Raw genomic sequence first — 25,165 nt, forward strand, 5'->3', positions numbered from 1 at the left:
GTTGATTTGTTGTCAACGCCCCACACAATAACCGTTTTACTGATGACACTTATTTCAAGGCATTGCACTCTTATTGACATTAATTTATTGCAAACATACATTAGTTTCAAATGACAATGGACATCTAGACCCACATTTTCTTTAGAAGCAAAGGATGGATATAAAGTGACGTTTTCGGCTTATACGTTCGTGTGTGTGTGTGTCTTGTAGCTAGAGTACAAATAAAGAGACTACGTACAGTTGAAGTTGAATACACTTTTAAGTGCTATTGTACATCAATAGACTTTAATATTAAGATCATTGTGCGCTCTCACTCTTTTCCACTTTCTTTCTCTGCTCACTGTCATGGGTTTCGTCAATGATATGTGGCACTTATCCCCCCCCCCCAACATCTAACTCAAGCTCCCTCTTACCCCACCTTCAGCTGATGGTCCCTGTCTCACACGAACGGGAAGAAAAGGTCAAGGGGCGGGAATGTCCTTGTGTGTGATGTCAGAGGACAGAAGCTTTACAGCCATCTGCTCTGTCACACCTCCTTCACACACACACACACGTGTCTCGTCCCTACGGCTTCACCTCAATGATGTATCGCAGTTATAACATACACATAGTCTTGCACTAATATACATTATCCATAGCCACCATCAATAGACAAGTCAACGTTGTTTTTTTACCGGGACACTAAATCAGCAGTCCTGTGCTGAAGAGATTAAAATTCTATCCTTTACATCCACTGAAAAAGTGATGATTATATCCACAGTGACATGATCATATCCACACTTTCACAGCGGTGTGATTATATCCAAAATGGCATGATCATATCTATAGTAGCATGAACATATCCACAGTGACGTGAGGTCATTTTCACTATTATTTCCTCCCTTCCAGATGGTCTGCTGGTCACTGACGTCCATCAATGATGGCATGCGTGTGTGACCCGCTTCAGTAACTCCCATCCCCCTGCCCACCACCCTTTGAAGGTGTGGGATGTGAACATTGACTAGGCAGTCGTGTGATTAAGTAACTACGCCGCCGACGTTTGCAAACATTCACACCAATGCGGTATACTCACGTTTACACTAACCTGTTAGCATTCTCCCATGTATGCATATCCACAAACACACGCGCAAACACCGACACATCCCTACCTCTAAGAGGCTGCTGCTGCTGCTGCTGCTGCTGCTGAAGTTAAATCTGCAATGGCCACTGCACAGACTTGTCAGCCACAATTCAGTCACAAGATTTCAAGGGCTTCACTCACTCGTAAAAATACTGACCGGACCGACTAGCCTCAAGACTAAGCTAACGAAACATTATCATCAAGAGCTCTTGGCGCCCACTGATGGCGCTTGCTTAGTTCGCCGAAAATGAGAAATAAACTTTGTGCGCTTTGTGGGCAGTCGCTGGACATACAAGGGGCGGTACTCCTTCAGGGCAGGCCCCCAGCTGGCATCTGGCTGCAGGGATTTCTTCAACCTCTGAAAGCAGACACGTACACCAATGTCTTATCTTTGCTAAAGTAAAAGCTTTTTTTCCAATTCAGAGAAACAAAGAAACAAAGGAGATAAAGAAAAGAAAAAAAGGGGGGAAAGCAAATAATTTAAAGACAAAATGAATAATACTTGTAAATAGATACTGCGATCGGCAAAAGAAACTAAAAAAGTACTGTTTACCTCCAGTAGACTGCCTTCGTGAGACATCAGTTCCTTGACCATGAAGAACGGGATCGGCAGCAGCGGCAACACGGAGATGAAGAAGCCCAAGGCGTTGGCTTCCGCAGGGTAAACGTAGTCATCGTACACCGGCAGGACGTAGGTAGCGCACGTAAAGATGAAGGCCATCTGGCAGAAGACAAGCATAAGCATCAACTGTCACGTGCTGTTCCGTTTGCTAATACAGGTACAGGTACTGCATGTTGGGTAACCCTGACATAAAAGTGTGAAATGAAAAAGGAAATGGTGCTTAAATATTTTTGATGACGAAAAAGGAAAGACAGACACAGAACTAGAGGAGGAGAAAGCAGGAGGAAGAACATGGCGATGAGGTCTAGCTGATGGCACGCGCTAAGTGACTGACCAGCATGAGGAAAGGAGTGACGAAACACCAGCACAGTTTGACGGCCAGGGAGGGTCGGGAACCCAGCATCAGCTCCACGTCAGTACAGAAACGTTCAATTCCTGTTCATACAACAACAAACAAAAAAGCATGAATAAATAAACAAACGGCGCTAAAATAACTTCCTGTACCTTACCTGATTCCCCCAACTAAACAACGGTAGATCATCTCATGCTGCTAGAGCTAGGATCACCGTTCACAGTATTGTATTATGTTGTTTATTATTACTATATAAATATTCTGACTATTGTTAGTTTATAATCATATTATTGTTAATATGTATCTCTTACACAGAAGAAATGAAAAAAACCCTCATGAATTTACTGCATTCCAGCAATGGTGACACAAATATCGCTAGGATAAACACAAAGCAGGCGCACCATAAATCCAGCCGATGATAATGCATTCCAGAAATGAAGTCAACAGGACGCAAAACGTGGCGACGTACCAGTCCAGCAGCTGGAAGACGTAGATGCCGCCCTGTCCACACACACACACAATGATAAATATTCAAATTGCGTGTCTTGGACAACCGTACGCATTGTCTTCAGTTCTCGTAAACTCACAGACACACGCAGGGAGGGCGCACTCACATTGGTGGCTATCGGCAGGGACACGAGGTAGCAGGCGATGCAAAGAGCAAAGGTCAGGCGACCGCGCAATCTCCTGAGTTTGGTAGGGAAGGCGTCCACGAGGCCAGTGATGACAGTCTCGAACATCCCGAACTGCACACATGCACACACACAGAGATAAACACACGTATTCGTGCGAAACACACAGACACACGGACCCACGCATGCGCAGACACAAAATCTATGACTACCCCAAAGCGCACAGCCACCTGAGCAAACTCACAAGCAGGCATTAACATTCAAACGCTCCGTGCTTTCCACCTCGTAAAATTCTCAAAAGTAACGAAGGTAAATACTATAGAAATGAATTTTCTTTCGAACTTTTGTTGTTAATATGCTTTTTTTTCTAATGCGCTTCACTGGAAAGAACATTGATATGAATAATATTGTCACAAGAGTTTTACCTGACTATCCAGACCAAGGGACAGGAGCATAACAAAGAACAAGATGGCCCACAAGGGTGGAAGTGGAAGCTTAGAGATAGCCTCCGGGTAGGCTACCAGTGCCAGACCCGGTCCTGAACAGAAATACATTACGGAATTACAACTTGTCATGACAGTTTAAGACTTACTTCCCTTATTGGTTACCAAAGGTCGCGCAAAGTCCCAAAATGACATGGTATTGAAATAATTCTACAACAAAATCTCATGTAGACAGTACGTCTATAGCTATATTTAAATTCCCGATGAAATTCTTAATTCAGGACTTATAGACTGGAATTATCCGTTTGTAATCTTTCTGCTGGTCTAAATGAGTTCTGATATCAATGTGTCAAATACCTGACTGACTGCTAAGCTACTTACCATGTGTGGCGATCTTGTCCACTGTGGTATTGGCCTCTTTCGCCATGAAACCAACGACACCAAAAATGACAAACCCTCCGTAAAAACTGGTCAGCCCATCGGCGAGGCTTGCGATGACTGCGTCTCTACAGGACACACGAAGGAAAAGGGATTTAAACAGCAACACTAAAGGTTTTCCGCCCTTGAAACGAGATTCAATGAGGAGGAAAAAATGGATGGAAGACCATAAAAAAAATATAACTAGCGGCGATTTTGAAAGAAGGAGACTTCAAAAGAAGAAGACATTGAAGGGAGACTCAGACTTTAAAAGAAGGAAGCTTTTTAAAAAAAAGGGGAGACTGACAGAAAAAAAGTTTTAAAAGAGAGGAAGACTGAAAGAATAAGACTTTCAAAAAACGGGGAATATAAAAGATGGAGTGTTTGCAAGCGGAATACTTTGAAAGAAGACTTCAGAGGACAAACAGGAAGACTTTCAAAGAATACTTCAAAACTTCAAGACTAAAATTAATGTCAAGATGTTGAAATAAAATTCATCACTGTTTTAAATTTAATGCAAATTATAAAGAGATCCTTTAACAAAAAAGTAAAAGTTCAAAAAGATTTGATGATTTTTGGCAACAGTCTAGACCAGGGATGCACAACCTACGGACCGCGGGCCATATCCGGCCCGCGACGCGGTGCCATCCGGCCCGCGAAACTTCTGCCCACAGTGCAGGAAATCGGCATGTTAGTAATTAAAGAAGACCTTAAAAAAAAAACGAAAAAAAGGAAGAAGTATTTATCCCCACGTAGGGCCGTCTCTCAATCTTTTTTTCGATGGACGAACATTTCGATTCAGTGCTCTGACTTGGTGTCTCTACGATGAGGCAGGACATTCAGAAGTTGGTTTCGGGAAAACAACTTCAAATATCCCACTAATTAGTACATAATTAATGGTAAGTACAACTTGTTTCTAATAAAAAATGGTATCTGCTCTATTTTTTTTCCTTTTTGTATTTTTGCGGTGAAGTGGCCCGCGACACGGCTGTCCGAAATGGATATGGCCCGCAGGCCGAAAAAGGTTGTGCATCACTGGTCTAGACGAACAGCTGTAGCAACTGTGCAGTAATGTACATCAAGATACTGAGTGATAGGAGAACAGGAGACAGCCTCACCTGAAGCAGTTATTATGAAACTTGTTGAAGGAAGCCATAGTTATAAGACCGCCCCAAGCTGGACCCAAAGAGTAAAACACCTGCAGACAGGCCTCGATCCACACCTATGTAGACAAAGGTGCAGATCCATAAGTATGCAAGCATTAAAAACACCATTCACGAAAACATGTTCTTCTATTGTGGTAAGAATGTTTAGCTTTTAGCTGTGTGTGTGCGTGTGTGTGTGTGTGTAGGTGTGCATGTGTGTCTGTGTGTGTGAAAGCATGTATATGTATACGAGTGAAGGAAACGTTTGGGCCGGAGACTGACCGTGATGCTTTTCAGGCGAGAGAAGTCCGGCCTAATGTAAAACAAAATGCCGTCCGCTGCTCCTGGCAACATGGCGCCGCGAACAAGGAACACGGTCAACAGGAAGTAAGGCAGCAGCGCCGTCACGTAGACAACCTGAGCGTAGACAACAGGAAGTGCGTCACATTCTCTCAGTAGATTGGAACATGTGGGTAAGGGGAGACAAACAGAACAGCCGTTGCCCAGCTAGCGCTAATGACGCTTTTTCAGACCTTGATCACCAAGCATTTTCTCTCTCTCTCTCGTCTTTCTCGGCACAAGTCCTTTCACACGCTTCTGCACACGTTCTCCTGCAGTCCTTAAGGCGGGTAGCGTGTCTGGACATACCTTTCCCAGGGACTTGACCCCCCGTATGAGGCAGAAGAAGACAAGGACCCAGGCGGCCAGCAGACACAGCGAGCTGTGCAGCTGCAGAGACCCCAGCTCGTGCAGGCCGGAGGTTTTTCTCAGCACGTTGTACCTGCACAGAAAAGGTCACGCAATGGGAAAGGTAATTATCACGTGGCATCGCAGCCTGCCATTAGTTTCATCAGGTGATGACAAAAGACGAGAAACCGAGAAACAACGGGCTTTTGGTATGAGATCCATCACGATGATCGTACCAACAGACTCATCAACATCACAAGAATATCAATCGTACTCACTGCCAAAACTCCTCAGCGGCGGTCTTCCCTCCTCTGGTGTCGTTAGCGTCGAGAATAGACGAGCAGTTTTCCGTCCAATCCAGGGTATCGTTACTTAGCATCCAACTCACACTTTCTCTTACGAGGTTAAACGGGGCGGAGGTAGTGTTATCGGGGGCGGAGTCGTTGCCGGAGAGGGTGGACACGTTGCAGTGTGGACCAACGCTGCCCTTCCTGGGGTCGATGCAAGTGGGCGTGTTCCACCAATGCCCGCAGGACGCCCATGGGAGTTCACTCGTGAAGGAAGATACGAGGTAATAAAGGATCCAGGACAGGACACCGTTGTAGTAGATACAGGCCATTCCAGAGACTAGAATCATGCAGTACCCGATACCTGCAAACACAATTCAACAACAAATTAATCAGAATAGGCGGGGTAATGCTAGCAAAAGGTAACTGTCGTGTTGACCGGATCCATCCTTAAGGATTGTATTTTACAAGCGTGACTGGCCTATAGTTACACGCTGGACATAAATTTCTAAGTTTTTGCTTTGCTTACCCCTGAACAACGGGCACAGCTTCCATACAAATAAAGAGCTGGTCCCAGAAAACTGTCCCAGACATACTTCCATGTAGAATAGCGGGATTCCAGCCAGGAATAGAAACAAGAAGAACGGAATTAAGAACGCCCCTGAAACAAATGTACACAACTGCATGGGTTGACAATTTGTAAAGTGGCATACCTGTAATAAAAGATATTTTATTCCAGACTGTGCTCTTTTTAATGTTTCACCTAATGTAAATCCGTGATTTAAAAAGATCTACTACGTAGAGAAAATTTTGACAGCGACACTACGAGAGAGTGAGAGAGAAAGAAATAATGTGGCGACAGGCTGTTATTTTTTTTAATCCCCCAGAAACAGTTTGCAACATCATCTCACCGCATTCCCTTAGTCTCCATTTGTCTAAAACAAATTTCAGTGTTGTACTGCTTCGCTTCAAAACCACTCACCTCCGCCATTCCTAAGACACAGGTAGGGGAATCTCCACAGGTTGCTGACCCCCACGGCGTAGCCGATCAAGGACAGCACGAACTCGAAGCTGTGTGTCCACTGCAGGCGATCCTCCTCGTCCTCCTTGGCCCCAACCTCCCCCTCCGTCTCGCACAGCGTCTTCTTCGCATTGTCTTCGTCGGCTGCGTTGAGCGGAGTGATGAGAACAACGTGACTGTCATTGCCCTCCAGAAGCATCTAGAAAGAGACATTGAAAAAAATATTCGAGCATTGTGGAATTAGTGACGAGGAGGAAGAGATTGATGCTTATGATTACGTTTATGATGGTGAGGAATATTTCCAGTAATTTTCAGCAATTTAAATAAAAGTTTTAATGCGTAAATATTCCAGTTTGTTAGTTACACTAAATTACACTAAATCCAGCTCAGATTTCTATTAGGTTTGTGGGAACTGCAGGTATCAGTGATGTCTTTCGTGTCTGAAGACAGGGTGGGCAGCCCACAAAAAGACAAGTGGACTGGCCCTCTAAGACCTGCTTCAAGGCGTGCTGTGATTAGTTCTAACTAGGCCAGCAAGTCTCTCTGGATCTGACATACTTGCGCAGCAAAGTTTGTGGCCCAGCACATGAGGCTATATGTGAGAGCCAGGCTGGGATTAACGGTCACCATGCACAGTCGAGCTCTCGGTCCTCAGAGACTCAAAAACCCGACTTAAGCCTTTCCGCGTTACTTCCCCTGAACTCGCAGACAGGGGAAGTTGTACACTTACAGTAGTATGCCTTTGGCTATATTAATAAATAAATTAATGCAGAACTCTAGGCAGCTACAATGGTTAGTTGGTAGGTAGCTACAGACATTAGGCTGGTAGAGAACCAGGGTAGACAGGCAGGTTAACAGCATCATCGTAACCTGAATACTTTACACAGGGTGTTCCGCATGCCACATGCATCTACAACTTTGCATTATCTTCGGATATGAAAGACATGCATAGTTAGACAAAACGCATACGATATAGTCGATTGTAAAATAAACGAGCAAACAAACCAATAAATAAATTGAAAAAATAAGATTATCAGGCGTCGAAATCTCTTTTCAAACCGTGAAAGTCGCAGGAAAGCAAGCAGGCTTCAGGATATGGCACTCGTTAACTAAACATAGTATCGTGTGAAAGAGTTCCGTATTAATCTCCAGCTTTGTGCTTGCACGTTGTGATAACAGACTGTCGGAACAGAGGAACACAGCTCGCAGTGTGAGTACAGTGCATGTCAACCGAACATGTACAGTAATGTACAGCCCTTTGGTTGTGTCAACAGCAAAGGAAATCTGGCATCAGCTTAGACACATGATGATGGAAACCGTTAGCGAGTGACAGTGGAAAGCCCTTTAAAAATGTGGCTTCCAGATAGACGTCATCTAACATCTCATCGCACAACGACCGAAAGGTTACGAGGCGACCTAACCCTTTTTTATGAGTCATGCTGGTTCGATCGAAACCTTTGCAAGTGTCAGGTGAGTGGAGTGCAGGTGAGAGGGCTTAAGGTTACGCCAGGAGATGATGGTAGGTCGTCAAAAGATTTTTGTCACTGCTCTGCGAGTAACGAAAATGCTCTGTGAGTTTAATAAATGGCACCTGCGAGTCAATCAACAACTTGATCACAAAATCGACCACGACCTCGAAACAACTTATAACCACTAAAACCATATTGTCCCCAAAGAGACAAATCGACCAGTACCTTGAGTACTTTGTCTTACCAAAGGTCAATGTAGACTGTGGTCGAAAAGTCCTCGTCGATTTGGTCAATGGTCGAGTTGTCGAGCCGCCATTTTTATCTACCCCATACATTATATAAGTCTTTTATCGACTGGAAAGTGCGAATAAGCACGCTCGCGCGCACTCACACAAATACATACACACTCTCTCATGCATTCTTTACACACATAAAAAAAAACAACTACCGAGAGACTGTCCAGATGCACACATTGTTGCTGGGTCTCAGACAAAGCACCACACATTTATTATACAAAACCCTCGGCTCCTGACCGCCTACAAAGTACACAACAAATAAACCTCGGCAAGGGAACATCTTGGCGGTGAAATGTTTATACACACATTGTCAAGTCTACGCACAGGTCTCTTCCACGGGCTGACTTATTGAATTAAATCCGGTTTGAATCTTGCATACGAATTCCATAAATCAGGGCTAGGCCTGCTCGTCTACACTATAATTAAACAATTAATCAATTAAATGATGGATATCAAGGTTGAACCTCAGCGCCCTTCATTAAAAAATCACTGATGTATTCACAAGTATCCATTCAGTTCGTGTGTCATTCAAGAGAGTGAAAGCTAGGTGGAGGACGGGAATCACACAGTTTTCTTAATTCTGATGATGTGGACAGAAAGAACGCCACAGCCGCTTGGATGAAGGCAAAAACTACAGTCACTCAGCCATGATGGTGGAGAGAAAGAAAGCAGCACACAGCAGCTTAGTTGAAGGCGGGAACCACAAAGTCGACTTAACTTTGTTGACTTTTCCAGTTCTTGCAGTTATCTTCTATTTTGTTTTTACCTTCTCAATCCGTATTTTTTTTTTCGCTGACACGCATTTTCTCATTACAAAAGATATCATCGCACCTCTTCCTTGAGCATTACTCTTATTCTCTTAACAATAAAACCACTCACTCCTGTTTCACCACCCCTCTCCTTTCCGTTTATTGCTTTTTGGCTACTCATTTTTCTCTGCTGAATCATGACACTCGTAGTTTTTGTTACCTGATTCATATTTGCGCTTTCTATATTTGTCTTTTATTAGTCGTCATCCTTCCGTTACATCGTATGTTGCCCGTCTTTGTCTCAAGCACGAGCGTGTGTATGTGCTATACGAATCACGCGTTTATTATTGTTTACTTCATCTAGCGCGATGATGACACAACGTACACGGGACAATACTATGGCCCATTCACACTCGCACTAGTCAATACTATCATTCTCTCCATCCTACTTTCATTTCCAAGTCGTGTCACGTCATTGACAGAAAATGCAGAAAAAGCAACTGCTTTTCTTCTTATTAGTTGATCCGTGACTATATAACCTCTGTAAATCTTCATTTAAATATTTAGAAGGAACTTTCCTTTCCTTATAAGGTTATGAATCGAATATACAGTTCGTACTGTGGAGATTCTACGCATTTCTACATAGCATCTTCATCTCAGAAAGAGATCAAAATCGGATACCTCCGCAGCCTGTACAGGGCCTCAGTTGTCATGTGACCAATCATGGCGCCGACTCAGCCATACATCAAACAAACTACATGCCAACAGACATCTTCTGAGAAAGACTAAACAGAGGTCAAGCGCGGACCTACCTGCTTCTCTGGGTACGAAAGAGAAACCTTTTCCGTTGCGTCGTCAGGTGAGTCGATGTGTGGTTTCATTTGAGTCGACGCTTGGTTGACGCGTAGAGAGACTGGGTCGTTGAGTTCAAATAGCGAAGCCACGGCGTGCGGCGATCACCAGTTCAATCTGGAAGTTGAAAGTCTGGCGACACAGCATGTCATACCTACGTGTACACTGCTCCTCAACCAGATCCTTCTCTGTACATACTGCGGGGACAAAGCGAGTCTGGCAGCCTCTGGACGCTGTACTCCTCGTAACAACGACGACTGTCGTTCGTCTGTTTTGAGGGCAAAGTCCAGATCACTGGGAGACTAAAAATACCAGGCCGACTCGGGGGCTCTATCAGGGATGTGAAACGGGCATTTTCTCCTTATCGCTTGTCAGTCGTAAACACGAGTGTAAATGCGGATTAGAGATTATTATCGATTGAAGGTTCTAGAAGTTAATCCTAGAGTGATTCACAATATCATGCACTTTGGACTCTTACGTAAGCGAATTGGGAAAACACGTTCAGTGATGCAACATGTCTTATCTCTGCGAGGTGCCTGTGTATGTGTATAAGTAAGAATCGAGACATGTATACATTGTGTGCACGCAGATATGTGCAGTTGTGTTAACTGTATCGTCTAAATGAGCTCCCTGTGTGTGTGAATGATTGAGAGAGAATTCGAACATCTAAATATTGATCAATACTTAAAAAATAAAGGTAGGTTAAAAAAGAGATCTGAGGTTCTTGCACATCACTTTTTTCGAATGACCATGAACATAAAATGATTTATTTAAACAAGTCATGGGAAACCATGCAGACTAGAGCAATTAAACATTTACATCACCATAAAAAAATATTATCTGTTTTAAGGCACCTAATGTAATGAATTCCGTGGAAGCTTTGCCGTATGGTGGAAGATGAACATGAAAGCAAACAACGTTTGTACTTGGCGACTACATGAGTAAGGATTTAAGAGTAGCTAGCCTGGGGTTAGGGTTAGGGTTAGGAAGTGAGGTCTTTAATCTGATGCCACGTGGAGAATTCAAGGACAAGCATCATGTTTTCGAAGTTATAAAGCGGTGTCCACGTTACGCAGATGTTTTACCCCTGGAGCCGTAGTTATAAAGCGGTGGAAAAAGTTCCCTGGGGTCAAGAAACATGAAGTAATGTCCGCGGGATCTCAGACTACTTTATAACTTCGGAAACGACGATTTTCTTTGCTCCCCCCACATTCGGGTAAACGACTTACTTTCGCTTTATTATCTATAGCACCAGGAGGATACCCGTCCCCACCTACCTATATCCTGGTACACCAATCGCGACAAGTTTTTGAACTTGTCTGATCCCAACCCTCCTCAAACCCCCGAGTGGTTCGTTGTTTTCAACGCTTTTGTCAACTGCTAACACACGTGTTGAAACGAACTTTTCTAAACAGGCACTGATGCACCGGTGTGCTGCGGAAATTAGGAGGTCGGGAATTAGATTTGACTTCATAAGAAAGCCGGCAATAATAAAATGAATATTTAGGTTCGCTAAAACTTTCATTGCAGACAAAGATTTCCTTCTACTCTTTCTTCATCGGAAAAAAATGTTGATCGAACTTTTCTGGACGGAAGCTTGCAAAAAGTTAGACCCTAGCTTTTGACCACCGGCTTCAGCAAGATTTTTAAACCTTTGTCGCACTTTGACCCTGCTTTGGATTGAGCTATATTGTGTGCAGCATGCTAACAGTGGCTTGATGAGATGACCTCACACTGTTTTCTCCATATGACACTTATTACCTGCCACCCTTATGACACTATAACATGTCGCACATGTTGAATCTCTGACACATGCTATGTCATTCCTGGCACTGCTACGTCCCGTGGATATGATTGAACCCCACCCGCGACACCCCTATGGCATGCTTTAAAGTACAAATTCTCCCCTGTCCGACGCCTTTGAATATTTCTCATCTGAGGTGGAGCTTTCTCAGAAACTATTCTCTTGATATCACATTCCACAACTTTGTTGGCCATAACGTAACAATCTATTACACTACACCTATAGTTCCTGGAGATATTTTCTCCTATATGCAATGCATGTGCAGACTACAGAAGGGTGAGAACTAGTGTCGCAGCTGTCAACCATTTGTCACCAAGACCACGAGGACTGGAATGTCACTGTTTGCGACCTCGCTAATACAGCGCGTGCACCGACAACCATCATAACGACTGCGTCATGCATGCGTCATAACCTTCAGCCCTCATTCCACTCACTCTGGGCGGAACTGAAAGATCTGATAGATATTTTTTTTCTTGTTGTCTCGCTGGGTTGAGCTCAGTACAAGATATTACTACGCCTAAATTCCTTCCGTTGTTGATGTACAGGCCTGCGAACATCGCCCTTCTCAGCAAATGTCACTCCTAATTAACATGTGGTTCTAGTTCTCTCATATTTTTCTCCCTGCAAACCTATCATCTTCCCCTCTTTCTTATAAACACCAACGTCAATCACTAGCTTTTCTTGATGTTCCATACTATCACATCATGCAGTACATAATCTGTCAAATTATCGTTGTAGATAATTGAAAGAGAGGTTAAATATCAAAAGATACTACAAAGATGAAGTTTCTATATAAAGGATTGTAAATAAACTTGAAGTGTGAAAAACCAATACTTAGTGTATCAGCATAAGGATGTTAGTAATTTATTTAGATGATACTCTCCGTCAGTAAACCAAAGTAAAAAAAAAAATGAGTACAAAATCAAGAAAAACAATCGTATCCTCACAAAAAAATTCAAGAGTACTTTGCCTTTATATCTTTCAAGTCAAATAAACAGGCGTATAGCCGTATACAACCAAATTCATATAACACTATTAAATAAATCAGGACAAAATACAACTAAAATTACTACCATCGGACAGCCCTTCGTCCTCTCCCCTCCCCCCCCAAAGAAAAACAACAAAACTTTAAACAATCAAGACAAACTCTGAAAGAAAATTCGGACACCTCAAAATACAACAACAAAGCAGAAGAACAGAGAGATTAGGACAGTAGTGGTAAAGGAAGACAGAAGTGAGCCCTTACTACGAGAAGAACTATACAGACCTGTAGTCCCGTGTAGCTGGAGACAGAGTGTGGTTCCAGTTCTCCATCGGTTGTATTCGACAACCTAAGTGGTATGCTGTACATTCTACTGAATTTTTTTTTTTTTTTACCCCACTCCCCCTCTTTAAGCCTCCGTGGTGTGTGAAACTAAATATTGAAAAAAAACAAAACAAAAACAAACCGAGACGTTAATTTTCTCAAATTTGGAGAACTGCTCGCTTTCTGTTATTCAGTAGTAGTACATACACGTGGTCTTCATGGCCCATGGGGTGCCGGAAAGGGTGCTCACGTGAGGGGTGCCGGAAGGGGTGCGTCACGTGGGTCACCGCCCCTTTTCGGGGAAGTGGAACCGCCCCTGCCGGCGGAAGTGGTAAGAGTAGTGCGCCCCTGGCACGAGTGTTGTCCACCTTAGCGAAAGTAGGTACGAGTGATCTCCACCTTTTACCAAGTGCCGTCCGCCCTTTTATTTGTTTTCGGATAAGCGTTTTGAAATAAAACAAAAAGGCAGAGTGGTCGTTGTTTGCGTTCAAGGGGCGCGCTACTCTCGTCAAGGTGTAGATCACTCGTACCTACTCTTGGTAAGCTGGAGACCACTCATGCCAGGGGCGCACTACTCTTAGCACTTCCGCTGGATGGGACGGCTTCACCTCCTCCGGAAAGAGGTGCTGCCCCACGTAAGGCATCTTCTTCCGGCACCCGTGTTGACCGCTGGCAATGTTGTGAATGGTGCACCAACGTGACGTAATACAGTCATCAGCTCTTGTTGATCGCAGGTGCGAATAGTAGCAGATAATTAATTAACGGATGGGTTTTGGAGGCTGAAATTTACAGGTTAGTTTTATATCGCCTCTGTCTACTGATAAATGAAAAAAACTCAAACCGTTCAGGATGGTCTTTGTTTTAATCCAGCCTTTCTGGTCGACTACGAGACAGACTCATCCTTCGATTTATAGAAAAGTTTGTCCTTGCAGAGCATGTTTTATTGAAACGCTGGCTCTCTCACCAGAATATTAGTCTTTACTAAAATGTCTTGGCGTACCCTTTCTTACGACCAGCATTTTATGGCGTCAGACTAGGATGGTGGTAATGCTATGCAGTTTTATCCCCCCTGGACGTGAGGATCGCAAACAGTTCCTCAAATCTCTAGCAGATTAGGTGCCATGGGCGGGATTGTACCCACGTGGGCAATCTGCTTTTCGTCAGTCAGGTAACAAGCACAATGCTGCAAATGTAATCAAACAGGCTCGATGGCGCGCGCATGCAGATCTCATCTCTCACATACGTAGCCAGGAAGGTAATAAAAATACATTCACATTGTTAACACAACAGACTAAGATTGTAAATGATATTTTATTGCACAAATCATTTGCGCGTGAGAGTTGTAGGGTATATAAAAATGGTAACAATCGAGTTTTAGACACAAACGCACAGAAAACAAGACGGACAAGAGTACAAGTTGAAACGTTTTGCACAGAGAGTACTTCAATGACGTCACTCACACACAGTGCCACACAAGAAACACAACTCTGCTCAAATGTTTTAACATGATGCAATTGCTGCTTACACAAATTGAATGAATAGTATATATATATGTATGTCGTGTGTGTGTGTGAGAGAGAGAGAGAGAACAGTTACTTTCGTAAACGACGGTGTGTAAACAGTTTAACAAACCACAATGTGTTAAATGTTTACTTTTACGAATTGATTGTGTAGACAATTAACTATAATAACCGCTGTCTATAAGTTGTTTGCTTTGATAAACCGCTGTGTACAAACCACTTGAATTCACGAGAATCAGAACTTTTTGGACTCAGCACAGGAAAACATAGCATTGCACGTAGACGGAAGAAATATGATTAAAATAATATCAAATATATTTAGGCAGAAGGAGTATTCGCACGACGAACTCACAATGTATGTAAAAAAATCTTTTGTTCTATATGTACACCAACACAGAAAGGGTTGTCATAACAATATATCAACAGTTTGAAGACAATTTTGTTTCATGACCGTATGTACAAATCGTGGATCACAAACAGTTTTAGGACCTTGGAGCTGACGAGGAGAGCGATGAAAACTTGGGCGATGAGCAGAGAAAGGCCGCATATTGCACGTGCCAGTAGCAAGGCATGACGACGATAACGAATAACTTAGTGGTGGTGATAGATTTGTCAAAACATAATGTACAGTATGTATACAGTTTTTCTCTAGGCGCTGCAGGCACGCGCACAGTCAGGTGATCAGAAACACGTCACGCATTCATCCTATCACTGTGCGTGGACACTTGTCGTTACGTGCCCGTACCACTACAAAAAACAACAACAAACAACAACAACAACAACAAAAACAACAAAACAAAAAACAAAAACACGCAGACAAAACAGCACGCACACACAGACAGAAAATAATGCAAGGGCGCGCTTACACACGCTCTGAGTCTCTACATCCTTACTGTCCTCTCACATGAAACTGTTGTTCTCACTGACAGTCGAAAGTGACGCACTTTTGTGAACAAATATGAAGATGTCATCGTCTGTACTAGAAGCTATTGGTTTTTCAGAAGTCTCTGCTCACTCCGTGCCAAATGTCAGTTCACTCGGTATTAGAGGTCGCTGCTCACTGCACCGGACATCACTGTTACTCTGCTCTAGATACCGTTCTTTACACTGCAATATGCACCATTGTTCGCCAGACGTCACTGTTCATCATGTACCAAACGGCACTGTTCAATCATAACAGTTTTCTGGTTTCTAGTTACGTTGTGGACGCACACTGCACCGGCTACTTCCAACTTCAAATTTTGTGGGTCACCAGGGGCACAGGTTAGACACATCACAATAAGAATGAAAAGTACATAGATAAGCGCTCACACACACACACACTCCTCACCCCCTCCCTCTCTCAGCAAAGAAACAAGGAGAGGGAGATAGGCCATAATTGGAGTGAGCCAGGGAGAGAGATCAGATATTTGGCCGACTGACCCACAGACAGAAAAAAAGAGGGCATTCACAAGGTGTGTTTGTGTGGTGAGCTTGGCTTGCACGCGTGTTTCTTTGTAAGTGTGGTGCCAGCGGGTTATGTTAAGGCTTTGTCCCACGTCATCAACGCAAGCTTGAAAAAAGGCAAGTTTTCTGAGACACGTGACGAGGGCATGTATGAGAATGAGGATAACCCTCAGCAAGCGTTCTAAGGATCCAGCTTGACCTCCCGAGTGGACAAGGCAACAACAGAGCGAGAGACAAGACAGAAGGGAAACTGCAAACTCTTTTGATGCCGACACCAAATAATGTCCTTCACTTGGTGAAGATTGCTGTCACTGTGCGAAGGTTGCATGCGGATGCTTATCTGCTGCTATCTCACAAGCACCGGATGTGACGTGGATATCGCTATCATGAACAGAACAGCCCAGGCATTCGCCAACAGCCGGCGGCCAGAGGAGAACGCGTCTGTTGTTGCTGAAAACGGAAGAAAGATTACGTCTAAGGGTCACACGAACACATTTTTTGTTAAAAAAAAAAAAAAAAGGTTAAGACATAAGTGCACGTTTTCTTTCTAATCACCAAATACAAAAACTTAAAAAGATAATTTTACGAGTGCTCGTGAGCTTGAGCTAGCCGAGCAATGACTATTTTAACCTAAAATTGACATCTGAATGAGCCTTTCGTTCGATCAGTGATGAATTTTACTGTTATTGCAATTTGTTTGCTATGCAGGTTAAATGTTTATTTTGTCGGATAGCTGTGTATTAGCGATAGAAGGGATATAGCACATCCATATGACATCACCAAACTTGAAAATCCCAGGAATTGTAACTTTTACTGGAGGTAGTAGGAGTGAGAACGGGGATGCGGCCTGACTTTGTAATGGGAGACTACTTACTGCACCCCTGCTCATCTTCTCCATCGATACAGTCCCCTGCTCCGTCACAGCGCATCATGGTTGCCAGGCAACGTCCGTCAACACGACACACAAACCCCGCACATGTCGTTGTTCTCAGTGTGGTGGGTTCTGAATAAATAAATCTTTGACTAGAAACAAGCTAATTATATCTCAAGAAGAACGTACAAAGCAACAATAATAACCGCGACAACACAGGTGAACGAAAAATTAAACGTGAAGACGCCATCGACATGTGAACACGCACAAATTACCAGGGTTGTCCATGGGACATATTTTTCTATCCCGTCCCATCCCATGGCAATTTATGCCTGTCCCATCCCGTCCCATCCCACGGGATGTTTCCCATGGGATTCCCATGGTATTAACAATCCTATGGACAACACTGAAAACCACTTTTCGGCTTTTGTTCTATAATTCCTGCTACTTCACATACAATAGATGTCAGAGGAAAGATTTAAATCCTTGATGAATGAAATAACAGTAAATTTATTTTGCAATATCAAGTATCGACTACCATGGGAAATACAAATGTGTGCTGTTCCATCCCATCCCATCCCATCCCATGGGACGTTTCCCATGGGATTCCTATGGGATTCCCATTCCTATGGACAACACTGCGAATTACGACTGATACAAACAAAACAGGACCTAACAACAGCGCACAACAGTCTCTGACTCTCTCTCTATTCAGATAAATTTAAAGTGAAAGGTAAAGCAAACTGAGTATCTGATTTTTTAAATATTGTGCATATAGCATTTTGTATAGTATTAAAATACGTCTAGCAACGAGTTTCATTTACAGAGTACTATGGTAAAACTTTGAGTGGGTATTTTAAAATTACTGGTCATAATTTTCGTTACCAACTTGCAGTACAAGATTTAATTTGTCCTTTATGTTAAGCAGTTGCAAAACCTACCAACATATGGCATGCTCCACTTGAAACTCAGCCGCCACAGAGCTGAAACACAAACGTAAAACTGACAAAATCTGTTCATACCTTTTTCTTCTCTCTCTCTCTCTCACAAGGGACTGTTACTGGACTACGACCCCTCCAAACTAGCAATGATGATGATATAAAGCGCAGTTTTCAGATAAATCTATCAAAAATGCTTCAGTCTTCGATATAAATGCGTTATTTGATTTAAGATGGCATTCTTTGTGACTGAGTAGGCACGCCATGACATTTATCCGAGCAAGATACATTGCTCATAGGTGAGTCCAGTTTGCAAAATGTTGAGATGCTTTAAACCTGAAAACGGTAAGAGGCAAATTAACATACAGCTTCAATCTATGGGTATTATTCGCGGGCAGCGTCACGTGACAGGCAATACAGCATCTGATTGTCCTCCATACATATCACTAAACGGCAGCATTGCTTGTCGTCAGCATCAAACCTCACAGTCTCCACACTACAACCTCAGTCTTGACTCCTCGATCAAAAAATAGTTTGATGAAGTGTAGCAGGGTTGAGAATGCGCGCGCACACTACCAACAACCTCCTTTTCTCCGCATCATGCCGATGACAAGTAAACTTGCCCTCAAATGACAACGCATGGAGAGCTCCTATAGATGCTTCTCTACTTCTGTGGTGAATCAACAAAGACGACAGGTTATGCAGACTGACCTGACATGGAACAGTCCAGAGCGGGACTCTCGTCAGACTCATCGCCACAGTGATCAATGCCGTCGCACATCAGGTCTTGGTCGATGCACAGCAGGTTGCGACACGGGTAGTAGAAAAGGCCAGGGCACGCTGTTGTACCTTCTGCGGACATGAGGCAGCCATATGCAAAGAGAGATATTTTTATGTGGAACAATGTGTAAACTGTTGCATGTTTGCACGCATTCGTGTATCAGACAAGTCAATAAAGAAAACAAACACCGAACAAAAACAAAAGAGTTGTAAGTCCACGAAGTCTTCTTCAATCGCACAGCACACGCAATACGAGATTACATGTATATGGAAACTGTATAGATACACACCTAATGATACATTTTTGACGGCTGTAAATATGAAGGACAGTTTGTCGGTGCTGTAGAAGCCACCCTTGAGGCGAATGTAGAGGCCGCTGCTGGCGAAGTAGGAGGGCAGGGCATGGGTCAGGTTCTTGGCGGTGTAACGATACATCACCGGTGCCTCTGATGTGGTGCCATCGTAGATTTCTAGAGAGTTCTGTTTCTCGAACTGTAACCAGCCTGCGGATTATACAAAGAAGTTTTGTACGTCGTAATCCGTCCATCCAAAGGTATATACACAGCGAACACGTACGTATCCATCCATTCATACATATTATTTCCCAGCAGAACCTCGTACATACCATCACCCAGCAGAACCTCCGTGAGTCGCAACACCACGCCGTCGGCCCTGTTGTCGCTGCTCTGTCGCTTGATGACCCACACGCAGTCGTACAGGCTCGGCGAGGTGGTCGCCCCTGTGAAGTCGATCATGCCTCCTCCGCGCATGGGATAGAAGGCGCTGCAGTCGGTTATCGGCCTTTGCGGCCAGGCGCGCTCTAGAGAAGCGAAGAGGAAGGAAAGATAAGCTGGGTGACCAACATGACTTGAAAAACACCCTCTGTGTTTGTGTGTATTTAAATTTAATGTTTTCATTATGTCTTTCTTTTGCATTTTATATCTGCGCGCATACACAGTACAATATAATTTGCGAGTCTAGATTCATTGGATCACTAGTTATCTCCCCTCTTGATCACCATAATTAGCAGTCTGACACAGATCAGTTTTGCGTGTGCATAGTAATCTACCTGCTCCAGGCACCTTACAACAAAAAGGCAAAGCCACAAGAGGAGAATGGTTTCCGGTAGCTTTGTATGCGCAGGCAAGCGGTAATTTTCTGCTGGTGATTGCCTTGGCCCTTGCGTGATGGGTTAAATTAGATGCCCGGATCAATAAACGCTGTGTGTGGTCAGAGTTCGGATAACTAGTCATAGGCTGTTTGTTTTTTTTTTGTTTGTTTTTTTGTTTTTTGTAGGCGTAGGGGGAGACAGCAATTTGTCTCAGCCCCTCCCACCCCTTAATTCTCCTTTGGTGACATTTTTTAAACAGCCATCCCATGTGACTGACCGACCAACTGACTGACCTGAAACAAATTCGTACGAGGCCTTGAATCCGGTGTGGTAGCAGCAGTCCCGTAGGGTGAACCCCGTGCTGAAGACGAACACAAGCGTGTTGGACTGCGACACAAACACGGGCCGTCGGAACCTTTCTAAAACTAGGGAGGGCGCCTTTTCTCCGAAGCCGTCATAAACCTGCAACAGTGCCTTTAAAGTTTCAGCCGTGCTGTCCTGCTCATTAGTCTAGGACTGACAACTCTAAAGAGGAGATAAAGGACGAGGCGCTTGTTTTAAACAACGGAAAGGCGAGAGATTTGAGAGCATAAAACCCACGTGACCCAACCCTCAATGTGCTCGCATGTAATAGATTTTAAAAGCATCAGCTCCAAAACGATGATCAGAGACACGGGGGAAAAAAATGGAGGGTGAAGACAGTGAAAAGAAGAGTGAAAAGACAGCTGTGTGGACGTACGTGCCAGTAAATAAAGAGCTAGATTAAACAGAGATGGGCTGTTAAATGAAGCATTACATGGCGCGCCGCGAAAATTGTTCCGACTGCGAGTTTATTGTCAACTTCCGATTCTACACTTCCTTTGTATCAAGCTTCTCTCATTAATTGATGTAGGTGGTGTGTGTAAAGAAATAGTGAAACGTTAGTACTCCTGCACTTGGTGCACTCTTGGTGTCTTTTCCCAACTAGCTGAGGTTGACAATTTTGGTGAAGGTTGTTTCGGGGTGGAGTGGACTGATCCTCTCGAGGTAATGAAAAATCTTTGTTTACGAGAATAACAGAATAAGCAAACATTACACTTTTTAAACATCTATCTAACCGAAACAGAATTTGAAACACTAAATTATTACAAAATAAAGAATTCACAAGAGATAAATAAGGATATATATAAAGATGTGGGCACGAGGGAGGGAGAGGATGGCGGTGTCTTAATTGACATAGTTTAAAATTTCTTGACTAATATGTAAGTAACATGTGGTACATGTTAATTTTGTCACTGTTAGTAATACGTGTCAGTAATAGGCAATTAAGTTGGGTAGGAATCCTCTTCGAGGGTGGAAAGGTCTTGAAATAGATATTTTAAGGGTTCTGCTGTGAACTTGTGCAGTCTAAATTCCGCTTGTATGGAGTGAAGGAAGGCTGTTCCAAATATTTCAGGCTCACGGGAATATTTTAGGCTCATCTTGAACTAGTTCATCTTTGGTATGGCAATGAGAGCCTCATCGTGAACAAGTCAGTTCTCGGTATAGCAGAAATCTCCGTGTTGATGCTGTGCACAGAAATGTTTTCATTACTGGCACAAGTCGTTTTCCGCTTCAGCAGTTCAGATGTAGGAAAAAATAATCGCGACTCTTTAATGTTTTACGTCTGTATGGAATCTTTTTTAATTAATCATGTCTCTACGTCAGATTTTCATCAATCAAGCCTCTGTGTGGGCTTCTCACGTGATCTTAACTCTGTGAAGCCCAACACTTCTCAAGTGAAACGCAAATTAACGGTTTTCCCCTGTTCTCCTTTTCTGTTTGAATCGGAAAGATATCTTTCAGATATTTAAAAAATTTCTTGTAATCTTCCTGGAGTGGTTAATATAGATTTTCTAATAATAAAAGTAACTTGCAATGTCAGAACTCTATCAGCAAGATGAATTTCTACAAAAGTTCAGACTTTTTTCTAGGCAAACTTAATAAAGCTGCCTGGTATCCTATAATCAAAGAGCTCAGTTTTTTTTTTTATATTTCTGTTTAGAATAGTGATATGATTTAATGCTCTCGCTGTTGCTATTATTTTTATCAATCGTAAATCATTTCTGTCGACATCGTTCGAGCAATGTTATCACCATCTGTATCTTTGTGTGTTTTTAAAATTAATTCTTTCTTGTGCTTCTTCTTTCTTTCTTTGCTTTTCCTGTCATATGCGTTCTTCTTCTGTCACCTTTATTTTCTTCTTGAATCTGCAAGGTCCGAAAGCTACCCACCTACAGCGAGCAAGACCGAAGTCATTAAAGAAATTCGTGAAGTTGAACTCCTGTTCACGTGTGTACGGGAAGGCACAAGCAGAAGGAAGAGAATATTTTCTTTATGTGTGCCAAGTGCAACTGGTTGCTTCACGGTGCACTGCTAGACTTCAATCACCTTCGAGAAGGACGGCAATAAGGTCTATGAGTAAGGTACGGTTTGTACTTTGTACATACATATATACAAAATAATACTAAACCTGCACAAATTTATTCATGCATGTAAGCAAATATCTGTGCGCCACCACACACGTTATTTTCATTATCGTGACAGGCAGTTGCAGGACAGACATACACAAATATAAACGTGCCACACACACACACGCGCGCGTGCACATAAGCGAGTGTTGTTAAGTAGCGAACTCTCTCATAGTCTGTCTCTGTACACGGCTCTAGCATCAAATGAGCTACCTTTGTTCTTTGTTTTCTTTCAATTCCTTTCTAATTTCCCAGTCTGTTAAAAAAAAAATGGCAGCTGCCGCACCGGTCTTGTTGGGGTTTCTTCAGTATCTAAGGGCGGGCGCGGGAGTCGAGGGCAGATAGCTTTGCAACAGCAGTGGGGTGGGTCGGGTGGAGAGGGAGGGGAAGCTCTCGTCAGTATCTTACGACTGGATCCTAAAGACCCTGCCATACACCTCCTCTGTGCCCTGTATCTGGCTAATTCTGACACCCGGTCCGCTGCCTGCCCACCTGTCTGTGTGTGTGTGTTTCATGTATGCCTACATGCCTTTCTACACATGACTCTCGGTGTGTGTGTGTTTCTCTAACTATATAGCTACCCAGCAAGAGTGGTCGAGATATATGTATGCCCAAGCAGTTGTTTTGAGATCTTTCTATGGAATAAAGTCAAAGTAAAATAATTGTATTCACGTGGGAATTTACACGTACTGCACGTGAGCACTAATATATATTTTACACATATACACTGATGTATATACTCTCTCTCCCTCACTCACACACACACACACTAATGCATATTTCTCACGCACGCATGTTATGAGAGACAGGCAAAGGAGGCACACAAAGATTTTAGAATTCACTCCTCCTTTAAGCAAGGCCGCTGAATCTGCACCAAACAAAAAGGGAAAAAAAAGGTGTTCCATCGTCAGTGATTTCTCACGCGAAGGCTTGCCGCTCGGAAATCAAAACACTTGTCATTTCCAATAAATATTGGCAAAGTTCACGCAGTAATAAGATGGCGACTTTCCTTTCCTTCTTCAAAGAACGCTCGCTAACTTCAACTGTTGAGCTTCCTGACAAAGAGATTATAAGCATGACTTCTGCCCAAAACAGCAGGGAAACGAATGGCTTTGTTGCTTAAGACCACAGAAAGAAAAAGCAGACGTAAAAATCGGAAGTGGAAGTATGGGTTACAGGCCCTTGGCGGTAGCCAATATGTCTGCCAGGTGGCGCAGCAGGCTTAGTGAAATTAATGCAGGGGAAATCATTTCTCGATTTTTTCGATAACTTTATGGTTCTCCCGCAGAGCCTGAGATTGGTGTTTAATGCGGGCATTATTGTCTTGTTTATTTTTGTGTAATGGAAGAACAGGTGAGAAAGACGAAATTGGAAGAAAAGAGGCTTAGAGAAGAAATTAGAGTGTAGACTGGATGGATATTTGAGATGCTTGCAAATTGCCGGAAAACTACTAATAGGGTAGTGTGGGAGGGAAGTGAGGGGAGAATTGCATTTTGTATTAAAAGTGTGAGTCTCTGAATTATTTTCCGTGTCACTATCGGCACAGCTGGAGTGGGATTCGCTCGAACGAAACCAGGCACTTACTGGCAAAAGTAAGTTCAGCTGGTAAGGTAATAAGAGAATCCACTGAATACTTATATCCGGGTCTTTAAATATGTGCGAAAACTTAAAAATCCGCTTTCAGTGCTTCGTGCATATATTCTTCAAGCTAATAAGATTTTCAGACGTTGTGGTCGCAGTTTATTGTTAAATGTGTTACTGAATGTGAGTTACATTTATATGAACTAAATAAAGATGGTAAAAAAAAATAAATTAAAAAATAAGTCAACACATGGGCGTCATGGAATAAACATCCAGCCATCCATTTGTTCCTTAAACCGCCTATACACGTTTATGAAATGTTTACATGAAGGTATATACGCACGCATGGACAAGAAACGACGCATGCGCTCAAATTTATAGACACACGCACGCATACACATGGATATATATATACACTCTCTCACACATGAATACATTCTTTTAAGACACACGCACAAATATATATTTTCTTTTTCACACACACACGACTAATCTACTGCTGACGAGTTACCGTGTCGCCTACCTTCACCTCACTTTCCGGTGCGATGTCCCAGTCGGTGGCCATGAACCTCACGTGACCGTACGGGTCAAGGTTTTGTATGACGTAAGTGAAAGTCTCGCCGTTCAAAGCGTAGCCTTGCGGGAAGTTAGGTGTCTGTACGGTTCCGAAGCTGTTGCCTTCCTGAGCCACCATTCCTTGACGAATTTCACTTTTGTCTGAAACGTTTTCCCAAGAAATGCCGGACAATTTTTTTTTTAAATCAGGGCTTTTGTCAGCTGCTTGAAAAGCTGCCAACTGATTTCTCGATAGCAGGTCCAGAAATACCAACGAAGAAAGATAGCTGTAGAGACCCTGAGGTTAATCAAAGTAAGAAACAGAATTCCGTGGATCATTATACAAACAGCTGGGGCAGGCCGGAGTTGCCACGAGAGTTGAAAAACCTGAATTCTACGTGCAGCGTGAACCATGCAACGCTCTAAAAAGGAAGCAACACTAGTTAAGACAGGTATTCAACATTAACACGGCAAAATACAATAAAACACTTTTGCCCAAAACTCTAATTTTTCAGAACGTAAATTCAGTTTTCTGATGATGATGATGGATGACGATGGATGATGATGATCATGATGATGATGATGATGATGATGATGATGATGATTTGGAATATAGTGCTGTTACCCAGTGTAAGTCAATGTAGCTTTGCCTTACAAAACCAATCTATAAAA

The 25,165-nt window shown here is 43.0% G+C and overlaps 2 protein-coding genes across 6 annotated transcripts in view; both read right to left on the bottom strand.

Moving 5' to 3' along the window:
- Positions 1-68: 68 nt before the first annotated feature.
- Positions 69-10,760, bottom strand: LOC112577352 (sodium-dependent proline transporter-like). Of its 3 annotated transcripts, none has more exons than XM_025260408.1 (14): positions 10,053-10,760; positions 6,688-6,925; positions 6,235-6,366; positions 5,697-6,069; positions 5,380-5,512; positions 5,014-5,148; positions 4,705-4,808; positions 3,551-3,675; positions 3,152-3,264; positions 2,709-2,840; positions 2,496-2,595; positions 2,077-2,177; positions 1,674-1,841; positions 69-1,478 (listed from the first exon to the last, which is right to left on the bottom strand). In XM_025260408.1, exons 1-14 carry the CDS (start codon positions 10,119-10,121, stop codon positions 1,320-1,322), a joined length of 2,082 nt encoding a protein of 693 aa, XP_025116193.1. In that variant the 5' UTR covers positions 10,122-10,760; the 3' UTR covers positions 69-1,319. The 3 variants fall into 3 exon arrangements, with proteins under 3 accessions (XP_025116193.1, XP_025116194.1, XP_025116195.1); XM_025260409.1 differs by lacking the exon at positions 10,053-10,760 and adding an exon at positions 7,786-7,941; XM_025260410.1 differs by lacking the exon at positions 10,053-10,760 and adding an exon at positions 7,732-7,934.
- A 3,737-nt stretch (positions 10,761-14,497) lies between these two features.
- The window catches only part of LOC112553160, a 68,610-nt gene continuing 57,942 nt past the window's right edge, over positions 14,498-25,165 (bottom strand). For 2 of the 3 annotated variants that reach the window (XM_025220196.1, XM_025220197.1), the window contains exons 5-12: positions 24,462-24,655; positions 20,162-20,330; positions 19,383-19,577; positions 19,048-19,260; positions 18,689-18,829; positions 17,981-18,022; positions 17,043-17,171; positions 14,498-16,618 (exon numbers count right to left, since the gene is read on the bottom strand). In XM_025220196.1, the coding sequence (XP_025075981.1) occupies positions 16,515-16,618; positions 17,043-17,171; positions 17,981-18,022; positions 18,689-18,829; positions 19,048-19,260; positions 19,383-19,577; positions 20,162-20,330; positions 24,462-24,655 (1,187 nt within the window). In that variant the 3' untranslated portion in view covers positions 14,498-16,514. The remainder of the gene's footprint in view (positions 16,619-17,042; positions 17,172-17,980; positions 18,023-18,688; positions 18,830-19,047; positions 19,261-19,382; positions 19,578-20,161; positions 20,331-24,461; positions 24,656-25,165) is intronic. The other variant, XM_025220198.1, reaches the window with a different exon arrangement.

This window comes from Pomacea canaliculata, linkage group LG12, assembly GCF_003073045.1.
Source record: "Pomacea canaliculata isolate SZHN2017 linkage group LG12, ASM307304v1, whole genome shotgun sequence".
Taxonomy (NCBI): domain Eukaryota; kingdom Metazoa; phylum Mollusca; class Gastropoda; order Architaenioglossa; family Ampullariidae; genus Pomacea; species Pomacea canaliculata.